The sequence below is a fragment of the Beta vulgaris genome, chromosome 4 (assembly GCF_026745355.1).
Source record: "Beta vulgaris subsp. vulgaris cultivar EL10 chromosome 4, EL10.2, whole genome shotgun sequence".
Lineage (NCBI taxonomy): Eukaryota > Viridiplantae > Streptophyta > Magnoliopsida > Caryophyllales > Amaranthaceae > Beta > Beta vulgaris.
The window spans coordinates 66,001,588-66,019,440 of NC_079205.1; the positions used below are offsets into that span (position 1 = coordinate 66,001,588).

Genomic DNA, 17,853 nt, shown 5'->3' on the forward strand with positions numbered 1-17,853 from the left:
AATAGTTGGTTCTTAATTAATAGGTTGCTGAAGGCCAATTGGAAGGCTCACAAGTCAAACTTTTAAACATTATAAATACCTAATATAGTATAATGTATCCTCTCCTAATGCTTCATTTTTATTATACTATTATTTTGTCTAATAATGTTCACGAGTCTTATTCTAAAATAGGTTGTACTTGTCATCAGAAAAATAAATTACATGTTCACTAGACTTATTTTGAAACAAGTTGCAAACCAGAAAATTATATTACACGGTTGACTTTCAAATATGTTTATATATAAATCACTCAACTAGTCATAGTAGGGATCATCTTTAATATTATAAAAAAAAAAAAGTTATAGTGGGCCGCTAATCCTATTAGATTTACATTGACTACCTGAACTTATTTGTATAAATCACTATTACATCGGTTAATAGACTTATATCCAAGTTCCAACTTGAGTGGGTTGTAACAATAACTAAGAGTAAATGGTTTTTCATTTGCTTTTAATTTTTGAGTTTTCAAGTTGGTCAAACGGTAAAAAGAAAAGTGTTTGGTTATTGGTTTTTTGGTTGGATGAAAATCTGGCTTTTAAGCTAACATAACAAAGTTGCGTGGAGCAGCTTTTTGGATTGACTTTTGGCTTGTTGGCTTACAAATTCTCTAACAAAAAGCCAACAACTACAACTAATTTTACCTAACATTTTTGCAAACAATTGGCTTTAAGTTTACCTTTTTATCTCCATAAGTTTATAAAGTTTCTTGATTCCACAAGTTTGCAATAATTTACCTTGTAAGTTTATAAAGTTTCTCAATTTCTTCCATCTTCCTTTTTTCATATAAATTTTCAATGTTAGTAATAGTAGTATGTTTTGTTATCAGAAACATCAAAATCTTACAAATATGCTTCACTACAAACCCATGGTAAAATTTATGATAACCATTCTAGAAGTTTTGGATATTAGCCAGGTAGAAATAAGTTGGTAGTTTAGCCTGCTTGAAAGTTGAAACCCCATATATACAAGGTTGCAACTCGCACGGCCCGTGTCTCTATAGAGAATGTTGAGAGATTGACAAAAACGTCCAGAAGTTGCCCCTGCCTTTCTACCTAGAATTCACTATTCAGGCAGGAATCTAGGCTGAATGATGATTTCGGCACGAACCTCGGGTGTTGGCCGTGTGAAAATCCTATATTGCTTCATACAATTTGGCATGACAAAAAACTAGGATTCATGCTTGAAAGATGTCAAACAAGGAGCTATACTGTGAAAATAAGAACAGGGCTGCGGATACTGAAAGACTTAAACTCTGCATAATTTACTGTGTATTCATAATCAATCTAAAGATAACAATGAACAATCTCATGGCCATCTCTTTAATGTAATTACTGATCACAGACTCCTCTCCAACATCGACAAAATTTAAAGTTTATAAGATCTATGGTAGCGATGAAGCAGGAGAAGCAATACAAGTAATAAGGACCATCTATAAGTATCTTGGCCTTAGCCAATGCATCCATCAGGAACCAGCTCAAGGAAACGAAATCATCATTCTATATGGTCTTCACTCGAAATAAGCAAATTCCTCCAGTCTTCATGATCATAACCACATAGTCACTCTAGTAATCAAAGTGAATTGATCTTTTAGGATAGGGTTCCTCAATGAACTGAACTTGATCTAAATCACAATCACAACATATCTTTGATGATATCAAGATTTAGAGTGTCGCGGATAATAAGATATACCCCAAGAAACAAGACTAATGTAATACCCGAAGTCATTATTTTCTGCTCCACTTCCATAGGGAGCTTCTTCCCTCCTCTGGCTGCCTCTATAAGTATCAAAGCCAGTGTACCCCCATCCAATGCTGGCAACGGTAAAAGATTTATCACTGCTAAATTAATATTGAGAATTGCCGCGAACTGGTATAGTCCATCAATGTTCGACCTTGCTACTTCTGCTCCCACTGCGATTATGGCAACCGGGCCTGATACCTTTTCAGCTGATTGCGAAAAGTTGAGAAATGTCTGTTTCAAACTATCAATCACATTATAGGACAGACCCCAAAATTCCTTTCTAGTGAAATTCAAAGCCTCAACAATATTATCTGGCTTAACCTTTCTGATACTGATATTAGGAGACAGCTGAACACCAATTTTACCAGTTCCATCAAAACTCTCATCTGGAGTTACCTTAAGGTCTAAACCCTGACCTCCCCTTAAAATTTTGAGCAACACATTTCTACTGGGACTTCTCTTAATCACCTCAACAACTTCTGAAACAGTTTTAGGCCCCGTTTTCGACAACTCGAGGCCATTAACAGAAAGAATTACATCTCCAGCAAGTAATCCATCCCGAGATGCTGCTGATAAAGGTCGAACATCAGGAACAAGGACCCCAGGAAAGGCTTCTTGCACAGGCAAACCAACAGACACAATTTGGACAAAGATTATGATAAAAGCAAATATTATATTGGCAATTACACCAGCTGAAACCACCAAAACTCTATCAAAAATTGGTCTATTTTTCAGTAAATTAACATCATCTACTGGAATTTCACTGTCTGGATCATTATCAGGAAAACCCACAAAACCCCCAAGAGGAAATGCTCTAAGTGAATATTCTACATTATTTGCATTAAATTTAGCTAAAATTGGACCAAATCCAACTGCAAATTTACTTACATGAATTCCCTGAAGATAAGCAGCTAAAAAATGACCACTTTCATGAACAACAATGATTGCTGTAAGCACACCAGCTGCTTCAAGAACAGATTGAGGACCTTCAAATCCACCCAAATCAAACCCAGAAATATTACATCGAAAATTCCTTGATTCCCTCTTATTCAAGTTCACTTGTTTTTCTTTTGGTTGAAGAAACTTTAATCGTGTTCCATGTATTGCATTAGTATTGGCAGAAAGAGGTTTAGAGAAGTGGGTTTTGGGTTTAGGATTAGATCCGAAAAGGGTTTGTGAATTGGTTCGCAAAAGTTTGATGCCATAGAAAGAAGAGATCGGAGGACTGGAATTAATTGAGAGGCTTATTGCCATGGTTTCGTGGATTGGAAAAAGTATTTACAGTGACAAAGTAAGAGATTTGGATAATTCATTTCATTGGTTGGTCTACAACTCTATCGAAAATTCAAGGGCCATGTCTCTCTTTTTTTGGGGCTTGTGGCTATGAGAACTTGACAATAACCAATCAGGCGTGTTCGCTTCGTCGTCGTATCTCGATTCAACTTATCTGAACTTATTTGATCTCTATAAAAATTTGTTAAGCTTGTATTATTATTTTTTTAGGGGAAAGAGAAGTGCACTTAAGCTTATATTATAATTTACTCAAGCTTAGTTGAATTTAAATTAATTATTTTTTCGTGAATTGTTTTTTTTCTTTTTTAGGATGAAACCCAAGTAAGCATATTGTATTCTTGAAAATGTTTATTTTCTATTTCATTTTTTGTGCCAATTTATATGCCACTCAATTTTACGGTGGCCCAATTCTTGAGATCCCCCTAGTGATTGTATTTCTGTTTTAAAAAAAATTCAAAAAAAAATATGCCACTCAATATTATTGGTCCATATAATTAATTCTAACTTTCTTTTAAAAAATTATTATCCTATCGTTTTGTATGTTATTTGTAATACCATGATCCGATCCCTAATCAAACCAAGTCTATCTTCACCAAATGCGCAATTAGGGAAAACAATTGTCCATTTGTCCCTACATAGCAACAACACTTCATCTAGGGTCTTATTTATCCTTACTTGATCATGCGCATTACGAGAAACTTCTCAAAAGGTCGTTAATCCCAAGATTGCTTCCAAGTAAGCAAAATTAACATTGGAGTGTGTTAGCATGTGATCGGTAGAATTTAAAGATATACTACCTCTGTATTATTTTAGTTGCACCATTTGCTTTTTACGTTTGTCGAGACACTTTTTTGAAAGTTCATATCTCTTATTGGGTGTAAGTTAAAATTATAAGAATTTGATATTTGAAATTCTCGCATAGAAACGAATTTAACAAGAGCACACTTGACTATGTTTTTTTTTCCTTTATATAATGATGCAATATAGCTTAACAAAGTTGGTTGATAAATAGTGCCGAAAAACAAATAGCTAGTGCAACTAAAAAAATACGGAAGTAATATATGGTTAATATGAACTGTACATCAAATACTTTAAGAGTAATCATAAGAGTATTACATGCTCCCCTCTATATTGAAATAGAGAGATGGATGTTGGAATAAGAGGGAGGTTTTATCCTTATCCAAATCCAACATCCAAATCTTATCCTGTTAAAACTTATTGAAAGTCCACTTGTGAGTGTCCCACATTGGAGAACGAGGAGAGAATAAACCACTTTATAAGATGATGAGTTACTCCTCCTATCACTAATTGGTTTTAGGATGGAACCTCCTAGCTTGTAAGTGGGCTAAACTCTCCTCCTCCTTATTGGGTTACCCAGACCCATTTTCATATAATCTAAAAATTAACTTAGTATCAGAGCCCGGGTTGCGGGACTCGTCTAAATTGATCGCTACTGGATATAAACCACTTTAATTTATAAGAGTAGGAGTTACTCCTCCTATCACCAATTGGTTTTAGGATGGAACCTCCTAACTTATAGTTGGCTAAACTCTACTTCCTCCTTATTGTGTTACAAATCTCTTTAATCATAATGTATAAGAAAATGGGGGAGATTAGTTGGTAATAATCTAAATATAAATCTATTTTTATTTACAAACAAATACCAAACAATGGAGGATAGCCTGATAGGCACTCTATTATCCCCTTCTTATCCTATCCTCTAATATCCACAATCTACCTCCTATAAACCATTTCGGTCCATTGTTGAATAATTTCATTGTTTAGACTATATTACACTTGTCATAGTTTTGATCATTAATATTTTTAATATTCTTTTATTTTTATTAGTTGCAATGTTTGACTTGTTAAGTTGTACATTGTTTATATATTAACTTTGACAAAAAAACTTTTGGCCCATATGTAATAGAAATTTTAACATGAAAATTGTTGTTAGACTTATCTCAATATATATTTATAAATTAAAAGATTTTCAATAATTTTCACTAATTGATAACTAGATATATCAATGGTCAGAGTTATAAGCCGACCATTGATAAGTGTCGAAGTCAAAATCTTACAACGCTAATGAATATTGAAGAAAATATCTAATTAATTAGTCAAAATAGAATAATTAACTTCGAAAACCTCTATTGAAACTAATCCAACAACATAATATATAATAAAAAAATTAATAATATTATAGCATAATAATATGCTCAAAATTTGTATTTGAATACTGTAAAAGTCAAAACTGTTACAATATATATAAAAAAATAAAAATAAAAATAAAAAAATTAAGATGGCATTAATTTGTATATTATCTAATTTTAAAAGTTGCAAAAGCTAGTATATATCCTCATATGATGTACGTCAAATAATGAATAGGTCAAAGCATGCATGTTAAGTACTAGTCGTCCTTGGTGTTTGTCAGAAATCTTGTGTTCCATTCTGCAAGACCTACTTGCATTACATGCCATGTTAAGCTGTTAATTGTTATGAGAGGGAACTAGGGAGCAGCTCACATTCATATTTAATTCCGTATTAATATTATTATTATCATCATTAGTTTAAAACTCTTACTTTGATTAGTTAGTTGATCATCTCTACTTTCTTTCTCTATATTAGGAGTAATCTGCTCAATTATTAATCTATAACGATTTTATGAGTTCTGATCTCGTGATTAGGCAATAAGACAGCCAACTAAACTAGCTATAAGTTCCACTCTTTTTGTTTCTTCGAAGTTCAACTAAAAATCTACTTGGGTGAAAATTACAAAATTGTAGATCTAATTATTAACTTTTATTACAGTATAAACCCAATTACACTTAGCACACCTTGCATAGTTACATTATTACAAGGAGGTTTTTGCAATTTTTCCATATGGAAAACGTAAAGTTACAGTATAATTGATATTATATATTTCTCATAAAAAGACACAATCTAGCCTACCATAATAACATTAATAGGATATGTCAACTTTACAAGATTGTTGTTTAGTGTGTGAAACAAGGATGTCATGACGTCCTTGCAGAGATGAGAAATCTTGACGTCCATGCATGGGTGATACCGGTCAAATAATGTAGAATATATACTTGCGGAAATAGCAAAGGTTGGCTTATCTCGGAGGTTGTCCGAGGAAAATCTCTTTGATGCCTAAGTAAGATAAGGTGGCAAAATATTGTGCGACAAAGGTTAAGTATATGTGAGGTGAGATAGGGTACGTAGGATATGAATACCTAGTGAACACTATATATATGGTTCATCGTGTTCATACACGTATCAACTGTAGATGGATCAAAGTGTTCAGACGTCAAGGCTCTATTGTCGCCGATTGATGAGAATGGATCTCTGGTGCCTCATTGGGACATAGTCGTCGGGGCCGCTAAGGTCATGATGATGACCTTAACAGCCTAGTTGGCGTACTATGACGTTCTCATACAATGACGAATGTATCATAATAGTTTCGTATTAAACTTATGATAAAGATCATAACTGTTATTCTTCTTAAGCTCCCCCATATAGTCATAGATAAGTACAAAAAGCAATTTATCTTTATACCTCCCACATAAACTAAAAATTTCAACTTTTAGCTACCATTTATTTGGATGATTAAGTTGCTTGATTCTCATGATCAATTAGTAAATTTATCAAATTCATATCCAACTACCTTTTCTTCTATCATATTATTTCATATATCTTGCAATCATCTTTGTAGCTAATAATTCTTGAATAAATTATTAGTAGTAATGACTAATGAAGATAGGGATAAAATGTAGGAAGCTAAGCTAAGCTAATTATAAAGGAGGAGGGTATAGTAGGGAAGTGTAACGTGGGTGAATTGTCCAATGAAACGTGGCCCAACATCGAACCAAGTATTGCATATGTACGGTAACAATGTACTCCCATACTTTCTCATCTAATCTACTCTAATTAATGATACAATCATACAATATCCTTAATTTATAATTCTAGTTTAACACTGAATTGAAAATGAAATAATTTTATGTGCATGGAGATCTGAGAGATGACAGTTGTGCTTGACAGTGTTTTGTCTGATTTCTATTGATTTTTTCTTGCTCCAATTATTATTCGATTGATCAGTTGCATTAATTATTTTTATGGTTAGTCTTAATATTAATGCAAATGCTATGGACAGCTCAAATCGTCATCGTAGTTGTAGCCATTTGATTTGGTTTGATTGTTTGAGTCCTCATGACTCATGAGGTAGGGACGATTACGTACTCTTTCCTTTGACTTTTTACTTCTTTAACATTTAAATCGGAATATTGCTACATCTACCCGGTTGATAATCTACTCATTACTAATAGAAGCATTAAAATATTATTAATCATGTGAATTGGATTCCACTATCATCACTTACCATTACTCTCTATTAGTGATGGGTATATTATCTGGTGGATAGACTAATTATTTTCCTTCAAATTGCGCTGTTTTGGGTGCTTATATAGTATGCACATGCCAAATGCATGCATCTTACTGGTTCTTCTTTTCAACTAATTAGGTTTTAACACTATTGTTTACCATAATATCATGCTTTTGCTACCTACATATAGTACATATGTTTGTACGTGGTTGTTAGAATCCTCATCCGACTATGGTTTGTCTGTAAATTCATTTTTAATACAATTTTCATTTCGTGATCAAATGATACAAACCATATGCATAATTATATAATGTATATACTATATATATATATATATATATATATATATATATATATATATACATGAACTTGATAGATATAAGATTTTTAGTTGACTTTCTTCAACTACTATTGGTAAACTTTTCATATTTTGCATTGAAACTAAATAAGTATAACAACATAATCATAAGATTCTTATATTCTTGTGTATGTGGTCCTGGATTTGATCTCATCAGCCAAGAGCGAGTTACTATTGGGAGAGGTATTGGGCTTCAAATTAAAAGAGATAATATTAGGATGGCCGTCCAAGCCTACTACATAATTACTAAACAACTAAAAAAGTAATTTTTTGGTTCCATAAACAAGTTTTTAATAATAACTATATTTATGTGGTTGTTAAAACACTTCACCATATATATGGTAATTTATACGCATGGTTAATATTATTATAATAGTTGAAGATATTAGTGGTTACTGATACATATGATCGACATTGTTGTAATTTATATATCGTAAAAGAAAAGTGAGTATTATTTATGATACGTGAATTTTTGTATAATATAACTGATCATTGTTCCACTTCTACCTCAAAAGTAAAGATAATCTTCCTTTAATTTTATCTAATTGGTTTGCATTAAATAGTGTACCCAAATTAACAAACGCTTCTACTTTTATAATGTTTTTGCGAGACTCTCTTCTCATTAATTACGAAAATGGTAGCATGAGAATATGTAACTAGTTTGATGATGTTGATATATGAAATCTCTAAGCCACCCAATTCTTGTTAAGTCCAATAAATTAATGGAATATTTAATAGATGCATGATAGTATTATATTTGTAACTCCTCAATTTGGAAGTAATAAATGACTCCTACCAATACAAAGCGACCACATAGATTATATGGTGTCGACATTTTTAAAAATTTTACGTGTATGCTTAGGATGCAATTAAGACTTTGTTTAATCTAATTGTGCGATATCTCATGATTGCAATATATATAGATCTATATATTTTATAAGTTCCTGGTTACAAATTAAGATTCCAATATCTAAGATGATCATGAGAACTGAATTATATATTTGAATTTTGATCTTATTCTTGGTATATGCTGTTATGTACGTATCATGGGAACCTAAAAGCTACTTACATACATGATACGAACATGTGTCAAATTCTAGACCTAAATACGTACACTGTATGTACTTGAATTTCTGTGGATTAAACCCACCTAATACTATAAATACGACCATAAAGTGATAAACTCATAACTATTGTCTCGTTTTAATTAGTTCAACTCCTTGAGCCTATGAATATTACGTACAAGTGGACTGATGTACGTACTGACATCAAATTATGCAGCAGATCTTATTCTTTTTTGTGTGTGTAACTATGTATGTATAAACAGCATATAATAATTAATCTTGCTCTTCAATTAAGCTTCTCTATCCTGGATCCATAAGTAAGCCCTGTAGGCTGTAAGTCGATTAATTAGATGATCAAGGATGAATTACTTAAATCATGAACTAGTACAAGTTCATGAAGGAGCTTTTAATTTATCAGTTGAAGTTCAGTGAATTATTGAAAAATGGTTTGTCTTGTAAGAGACCGTCTACTTTTAAATTGATAAGGTCAATATTAAAAAGAGAATTAGTCCAATAGAGACCGTCTAGAATATTTTTGAAAAATAAAATAGATATTATTGTAAATAAAATTACATGTACAGGTACATTTTCAATTGTATATCACTTTTATCTCTCTTTTTCCATTATTTTTCATAGCTCTTAGTTAGCGCGCCCATTAATCATTATCAATCCTAGCTATATCGACCAGCAATCTGCTTTGACCCGACCGTCATAACCCTCATGACCCGACCTGTTTTTGACTCGCACCGACCAAAATTCGATCTGTCCAATGGTCTACTATCAATTCAACCGGACATATATGTAGAAGTATAGAATCATATAGAGAGTTTTTTGGCAGAAACAACCTTTTAAAAGTATTATCTGGTGAGAAACAACCTTATAATTTTTTTTTTGTTACAAACAACCTTTAAATGCGATTTTCTTATCAGATCAGACTCTTCGACCATTTTCCGGCATTGACTTATTGTTTTAGTGGGTTGATGTAGAAGATTGACTTGAAACACCTCGGTAGCTAGTAGAGATAGTAGGCACCCACCCGGCCACCCTTACTCTGCTGAACTTCTCTTTGAATAAGTGGGCCACAGACCACAGTGCAAACCTTCCGACCTTTAGACTTTACACTAGTCTTTTTGTTGCCATTAGCGCATCAAGTACACAGTACACACCTTTCTTTTTAATTCTTTTAACAGGATATTCAAGTCAACCAATGGGTCACTATAATCACGAACATTGCAAGAAGTTTCAACAACTCCGTTTCGCTACTTATTGTCGTAATTTTTCAACATTCTATTATGTTTTCAACTAATCACAATATTATCCAATTAAACTTGCTAAACCCCTTTTGTGTACGTTAGCTAATACATCATCATAGAGTTGATTAAGGATAGTCATATCTATGGAATATTGGAATGGCCCCCACCCACAAAAAGTTTCTATGATAGTGTTATTTTTGTTTCAATATAGCTAACCGAGTCTGAGAATCACGTGAGAGTTTAATGGTTGGAGCTCCCACATCCCAATCTCATGGTCGGGCTTGGAGTTCGACTCTCATTAACTACAAATTTGGGGTATTTGTGTGGATATTTGATTGTGGTTATAAATCCTCACTTTTTAGTTTCTGGAAGTTTCCTTATGGGTTGGGAATTGGGATCCCCTTGTTACCCCATAACTCAGGAGGTTGAGTGTACTTGGCCAATTAATTACTAAAAACAATATAAATAATAGTAATTAGCTAACTGAGTCATCGAATTTATCCCCCAAAATATTTCATCAGAAATATTCTTTGTGCAGTAGCTTGCAAGTTAAGCTAAGAAAATAAGAAACTTTTTACTTGTTAAACAAGGTGAAGTGCATATTACATGACATAATAAAGAGTATAGGAAATGGTCAAACACTTATTTTCCATTTTTTTTCCTTAAATTGACTATCAAATTTATGGTAAAGTCACAAGTACTTGACTATGATGTTATACGAGGTCAATTGGAGAATTGGTAAAAAAGGAATTTCTAACCAAAACTTTTGATTTCGTAACTTATATGCCATTGAACTTGGAGGTTTTCAATTATATACTATTATCACTTGTGTTTAGTACAAAAATGCGAGTCTATTTAGATGGATTTCATACCCAAAATATAACGAAAATCTTATTAATTGAGATTATGTTCATTTTACCTAATAAAACTGATCTGAAATTAGTTCAATTATTAAAGCTTATTTCTACTAATTTTAAAAAATTACGCACTTATAAAAACCGCTTAAAACAAGTTTTTCCGACGCATTTTGTCTTCACTTATGTGCATCCCGAGAAAATTCCCAGTAGGTCACCTATTGTTGGACTACTCCTAGCCAAACTAGCTTAATTATGGAGTAATTAAGAAAATAAGATCCCTAGCTAAAAAAAAGATAAATCTTGTTAGAATGAGTAGCTTTTTAAATCTCTTTAAAGCAATCATTACATGTATTACAACATCTCTCACACATTGCAAATATTGGTGCTATACACAGATTAAATAAGACTCATAGAGCTATATATTACCCCCTTCGATCGATATATCAGTCCTATGTTATATGTCATGTTTGACTTTTATATTTGTGATTAGAACTGGGCATGGGTCGGGCGGGCACGAGGGCCGGCACGATTTGAGCCCGGCCCAGCACGAGCCCGCTATGAGCACGACACGGCACGCCGACACGAGTGGTGGGCCGTGGGTCATGCATGAACAACATTCTAAAAGTTTGGCACGAACCCGACACGAGCGGGCCGGCCCACAAGTTGACACGCTTATTTTGGTTAAAATTTCATAATATTCAAAATTTGTATAAGGCACGATGGCACGGCACGAGCCGGCCCGACACGGCACGTGGGCCGGGTCGTGCATGGGCCTTAGATTTTACAACTTGGCACGAGCCCGGCACGACACGAGCATTTCTTGGCCCGTTTTGGCACGGCACATTGTGGCACGAGGCACGCGGGCTTGGCACGTGGACTGTCCCGGCACGGCCTATGCCCACCTCTATTTGTGATTAATGCATAACTTCAACTACTAATATCTTTAATTAACGAAAAATTAAAAATACAAAGTAGATATTCTGTAAATATACACTGAACCGAATATAATAAAATTTCACATGAATATGTTTTTCTTGAACTATAAAGCACCAAAGACAAAGTAAATATAATTTGTGAAAAGTGTAAAAGTCAAACCGTTGCAAGTAAAAAGAAACGAAATAAGTACTCCCTCTGTTTCAAATTATAAGTCATTTTAGTTAAAAGTTTTTGTTTCAAAATATAAGGCATTTTACATTATCAATGTAAAATTAAATGCAACTTTATACTATCAAGATAATATTATAGGCTATTTTCTATTATCAATACAATTTAATGTCAATTCTTATTAAAACTAACTAAATTTTTAAGGGTAATGTTATATGTAGCCCTAAGGGCTACATATAAGCACTAAATACATGTCTTAAAATGGAAAAAATTTATGAATTCATGACAAAATTTCACATCATTTGAGGTAATAAATGCTTGATTCAAATTTTTATTTCTATTTTAAACTTCTTATACATAGCCCTAAGGGCTATATATATCATTTTCCAATTTTTAATATGCATAAAGGTGATTTACATACTTTTTGAAACGGAGAGATCTAGTATATATTATGGTCCATTATTACAGAGTAAGTATTACCTCAACAAGGTGAAACAAAATTCATCTCTTTCCCTAGATTACAAATAGCATTAAACACAATCCAACAATAATATCCAAAACCAAACTCTAGTGCTACAAGTACAAGGCTTAAAGAGGGCAAACGTACTAAATATGAAACATTTAAGAATTACACCGACAAAATAACGAGTATGTATTTTTTTGGGTTATGCAATTTCATAGGAGGGAAAATTGAAATAAATTTGTAAAAGTTGAGGACAGGGGTAAAAAGGTAAAGTAGAGAGTAACCTTGACGGTAGTAGCTTTGGCTCTTTTAAGTCCGCTCCACGTGGTTGCTGACTGTCTTTCTTTCTCTGTTGAGCCCCCCTATATATATTTCTGCAACAACCACTTGAGTTTGCATTGCAATTTCTCACGAAACAATTCTTTTCTCAATACACAACAAGGGAAAACAAATACCCAATTTCTATTTAACTTAACCAAAATTTCTAAGCAAATTCTTTCTTTTACAACTATATTAATATTACTCCCATTATCTTAAATTTCTCATTAAGTTCCAGGTAAATCGTCAATTCTTTTGAATGTTTCCTGTTTTTTTTTTCCAGTTGTATTGCGTGTTTCCATATTAGTGTGGCTTAAATCATATGAAGAAGTATATTTTTGATATTACTATAATGGGTAATCTTGTTTTTTGCTTGATCTGAAACTGTTTTTCTTGTATATAGGTTTGAATTTCTGGATCCATTTTCTGTTCAATGTTGTTAACTTGCATTTGTTTAGTAAAATATGTGCTTGTACCCAAAAATAATTTATCTAAAAAAAAGTTATGAGTTATGAGTTATTCCCACTGAATAGAAGCATGAAATACATGTTATATGACTTTTTTAACTGCATATACTCTTTTAACTTTCTAAATAACACCCTGGAATCTTGTTATGGGTGAAAAAGTACGCGATATTCCAGAGCCTACTAGACTCCAACTAATCTGGGTTCGAGCTGAGATTATTATTATATTCCGGAATTCGAACCTGTGACCTCTTGTTAACCCCTTACCAAATGTGTACGAGTATCATTATTATAAAGTTATTATGTGATGGTCAAATTCAGTGTCCTTGGAATAAATTTGATTCCATGAGACAGGAATTTTGTTCATTCTTTGGCTTATATCTATATGTGTACATGGCATTGCATTTGTTTTGGGAAAAACTTTATCTTGGTGGAATCCAACTCATCAGTTCTAATAGTTTTTTAATGTTCTAATTCTAGTGGGTTAACTACCCATCGGGTAGATGTAGCATTGTCCGTTTGTTTTTGGGTGGTATTATGAGTATGATGCTGATTGTTCCTTGAAAAATTTTGTAGGGATTGATTGTTGATTGTTGATTGTCGGATGGGCATATCATATTCATGTCCCTTTGCCACTTACAACGATTTAGAAAGTGGGTTGCATTCGATTATTGTAAAATCAGTGAGTTTGGGTGATGATGAAGTGAAGACCCCTGAAAGGTCTATAAGCTTCAAAGGAGAAGATGATTCGGAATCCATGATTCTAAAGAAATCTTTTGGTTCTGGAAAGATGATAATTGAAGGATCTTTTAACTTTAAACAAAGAGAAAAGGACACATTGATCTCAGTGAATCCTAATCCTGATAAATTGGAGGATTTGGATATCCAATCACTTAAATCCAATGCTGGTTTCTGTGCTCAATCGCCCGTTGCTCATTTTGGGAGCCCGAAAGATGAGGCTGCTGTCAAGTTGCAGAAAGTCTATAAAAGCTTTCGCACCAGGAGGAAGCTTGCAGATTGTGCAGTACTTGTTGAGCAAAGCTGGTGAGATTAATACTTCATGATTGCAATGTTGTATTTTACCATTTACTACTAGTATAGTGCCTGGATTGAAATTGGTGTCTTAACGAGTGCTTTGGTTTGTCATTATAGGTGGAAGCTTATAGATTTTGCGGAGCTCAAGCATAGTTCGATATCATTTTTTGACATTGAACACCACGAGACTGCATTGTCACGTTGGTCTAGAGCGAAAACCAGGGCTGCTAAGGTAGAAACGTCAACTTAATTCTGCATATTTTCATTCTTTTTCCCTGTATTGTATGTAATTTTTTTCATTTTGTTTTGGTGTCTCAAAGTGTTTCTTTTGAAACTGTAGGTTGGTAAAGGATTGTCAAAGAATAGCAAAGCTCAAAAACTCGCCTTACAACATTGGTTAGAGGCAGTAAGTATTATGCTGCTTCTTAGTGTAATTTTTGTTATTTTCAATTTGTTGATAGTGACTTTGTGCTAACTGCTAAAATTTGATTTCTTTGTTTACAGATTGACCCTCGACATCGTTATGGACATAATCTTCACTTCTACTATACGAAATGGCTCGAGTCTCAGAGCAGAGAACCCTTCTTTTATTGGTAAGATTGATTTGAATACCTTGCCACTTTTGAAATAGCTTAATATAGCTGTTTTTAATTTGTCATGATAAAACTATCCTTTTTTCTGATATATGTCATATTGATTTACACAGGCTTGATATTGGAGAAGGAAAAGAGGTTAATCTAGAGAAATGCCCCAGAGGGAAACTTCAGCAACAATGCATCAAATATCTTGGACCAGTAAGCAATATATATACCTTACTAGTTTTTGTTTAATTTGAAATGTGAAAGTTTTGTATAATCTCTTATGAGCAGCATGCTAACTAACTGACTTCGTTATCTCAGTTGGAAAGAATGGCTTATGAAGTTACCCTTGAGGATGGGAAATTCTTCCACAAAGAAAGCGGGGAACTCCTCAACACCTCATCTGATCCCGATGCCAAATGGATATTTGTGCTGAGTACATCCAGGAACTTGTATGTTGGAAAGAAGAAGAAAGGCACATTTCAGCACTCTAGCTTCCTGGCTGGAGGTGCCACATTGGCTGCTGGGAGATTAGTGGTCGAGAATGGCATCCTAAAGGTAACAGTCATGATCTGATTGCCCTTGTAACTTTTTTTTGTTTCGTATCTGTTAAAATATGGTTACTGATAAGCATAGTCTCTTGTTCTTTAACAGGCAGTATGGCCTCACAGTGGCCATTATAGGCCGACTGCAGAAAACTTTCAAGAATTCATTTCTTTCCTCGGAGAAAATAATGTGGATCTTACAGATGTTAAGGTAAGAAACAGCGCTATGCTACTATTCGTTGCGCTTTTGGAAGTAAAAATAAATAAAAAACAGAAGACCACATGGACTAATACATCTTTTGAATTTGTTTTATGTTGATCAGTTGGATCCAGTGGATGAGGATGAACAATCACTTGGAAAGCAAAGAAGCAGCCTACACTTCAGAAACAACTCCGAAGAAGAACTGGTAGCAGAAAACACAGTTGAGAGCAACCGTTTTGATATCGATAGCACTGCAGTAAAACCTGATGTATATGAACAGGAGACTGCAGTTGCAATCGATCAGCCAAGTCGAAGTGAATTCAGTAGAAAATTAACCAATCTCGAGATACCTAAAAGAGATGACTTGCTTGTAAAGATGCACAGTGAAAGTCTGGCTCTACAATCCACTGTAGATAACCTACATATGGAAGATGGTTACGATTCAGCCTCTGAGCAGGATGAACAAGCGGAAAAACATGAAGGTATTGAAGAAGATGACGAAGAAGAAATAGAAGTTATTCCAGCAGAATCAATCCTACAAAGGATTAATTCTCATAAAGAAATGAAGTCTTATCAGCTTGGAAAACAACTTTCATGTAAATGGACGACAGGAGCAGGGCCTCGGATAGGCTGTGTGAGGGATTACCCATCAGGACTTCAGTTCCGAGCTCTAGAGCAAGTGAGTTTATCCCCGAGGAGTGCTTGTGCTCTTACAAAATCGGTGTTTTCTCCTGGTTATGTATCTGGGTCCTATCCAAAGGCATCAACGCCGATACAGATACTGTCACGGAAAAGTATCGGGCATGGGCACTGCAGTGTGCAGTTGTCACCCCTATCCATCAAAGGGAGAAAACCTACATTGTAGGTGTTGGTAGTAAGTTAGGAGGTAGTACTGACTAAACAATATTCTTTGTTGTTTCATTCTTTCTGTACCTTGTGTATAGAGGATAATAGATTGATAACTTTAGGCATTCTTTACATTCTTTTACCTTTGAGTCCATATCACATTATACATTCTTTCTGTACCTTGTGTATAGAGGATAGTAGCAGTCTTTCGAACCCGATGACAAGTTTTGTAGATTTTTCGGGGTTGTCTCGATACCATACATATATACAGGTAGAGAATGTAAGAAAATGAATAGAAATACATAAAAGTAAAGAAACACAATGTTTCTCAGTTATCTTGTGTTGATGTTCGTATATTTCATTGAATACTTATTCAATCTACTAGTCAATTTAAATCTTTATCTTTTGAAGGAGAATCTACTAGTTTTTTTTTTTGGTTAAAATGGAATCTACTAGTTACTTTTCAGCAACTAGACCTTTGCCAAATCCTTGAATTGTTGCTACCCTGTCAAACGCTTGCAGCTCAGAGTGATGTGTTTGCTTCACTTCATTATTATTAATTAGTAGTTAGTACCATAATATATTATGGCACAAGTGATCTAATTATTGATTTTAATTTGGTGGTGTGAAAACAAGCTGGAGATATTAGTATAGGAGGCTGAGCAGAAAAGCAGAAAGGGAGTAGTTATTACTGCATGGGTGAGATGATCAGACTACGCGGAAAGACCTGGTCTATTTTATCATTCTTTTGGTATATTTTCCAAGTTTTCTGTCCTTCTACTCTGTTTAATTCCTTTTATGCTTTCAAACAACTTGATAGTCAAATACAAAACGAAACACTTTCTATTGGTGAAAGACTGGGAGTTTAGGAGCAAAGTTTTACGTAAACGAGTACTCGAAGCTTGGAAATGATTTTGTTTAACTGACTATTAATAAGTAATGTAGTTGTTAATAATGTGTGATGAATTTCTTTATAGTAAAGTCCAGGGACATAACATGGCATGAAAGAAGTGGTGGGAGTGTTCACATTGAATGACATGTGAAAGTTTGGAGTTGTGATGATGATCTGATCAGTTAGATGCATTTGTGAGGATGTTACATACACTAAACATTATGTTTGTTGTAGTAGATCTGCAGACACCAGGACTCTAGCAAGTACAGGCAGATACCAGAAAACCAAATTATTTTTTTTCTTTTTCTTTGGAGCTTTATAACAACTTATGAACAAATTATAAGTGGTTGCATTTATATTAAGTAGGTCATGTCAGTTGTTATTGGTAGAAGATTATCAACAACAACAACAAACTTCC

At 33.8% G+C, this 17,853-nt stretch overlaps 2 protein-coding genes across 2 annotated transcripts; one reads left to right on the top strand and one right to left on the bottom strand.

The window, feature by feature from the left end:
• Positions 1 to 1,290: 1,290 nt before the first annotated feature.
• On the bottom strand, positions 1,291 to 3,198 carry LOC104889857 (hypothetical protein). The gene has a single exon (XM_010675186.4). The coding sequence runs from the start codon at positions 3,031 to 3,033 to the stop codon at positions 1,672 to 1,674; it is 1,362 nt and encodes a 453-aa protein (XP_010673488.1). The 5' UTR covers positions 3,034 to 3,198; the 3' UTR covers positions 1,291 to 1,671.
• Positions 3,199 to 12,937: 9,739 nt separating this feature from the next.
• On the top strand, positions 12,938 to 16,874 carry LOC104889856 (hypothetical protein). Its single transcript, XM_010675185.4, has 9 exons — positions 12,938 to 13,111; positions 13,914 to 14,381; positions 14,490 to 14,604; positions 14,713 to 14,778; positions 14,877 to 14,965; positions 15,079 to 15,166; positions 15,272 to 15,508; positions 15,605 to 15,706; positions 15,819 to 16,874. The coding sequence occupies exons 2-9, from the start codon at positions 13,942 to 13,944 to the stop codon at positions 16,560 to 16,562; spliced, it is 1,881 nt and encodes a 626-aa protein (XP_010673487.1). The 5' UTR covers positions 12,938 to 13,111; positions 13,914 to 13,941; the 3' UTR covers positions 16,563 to 16,874.
• The last annotated feature ends 979 nt before the right edge of the window (positions 16,875 to 17,853 follow it).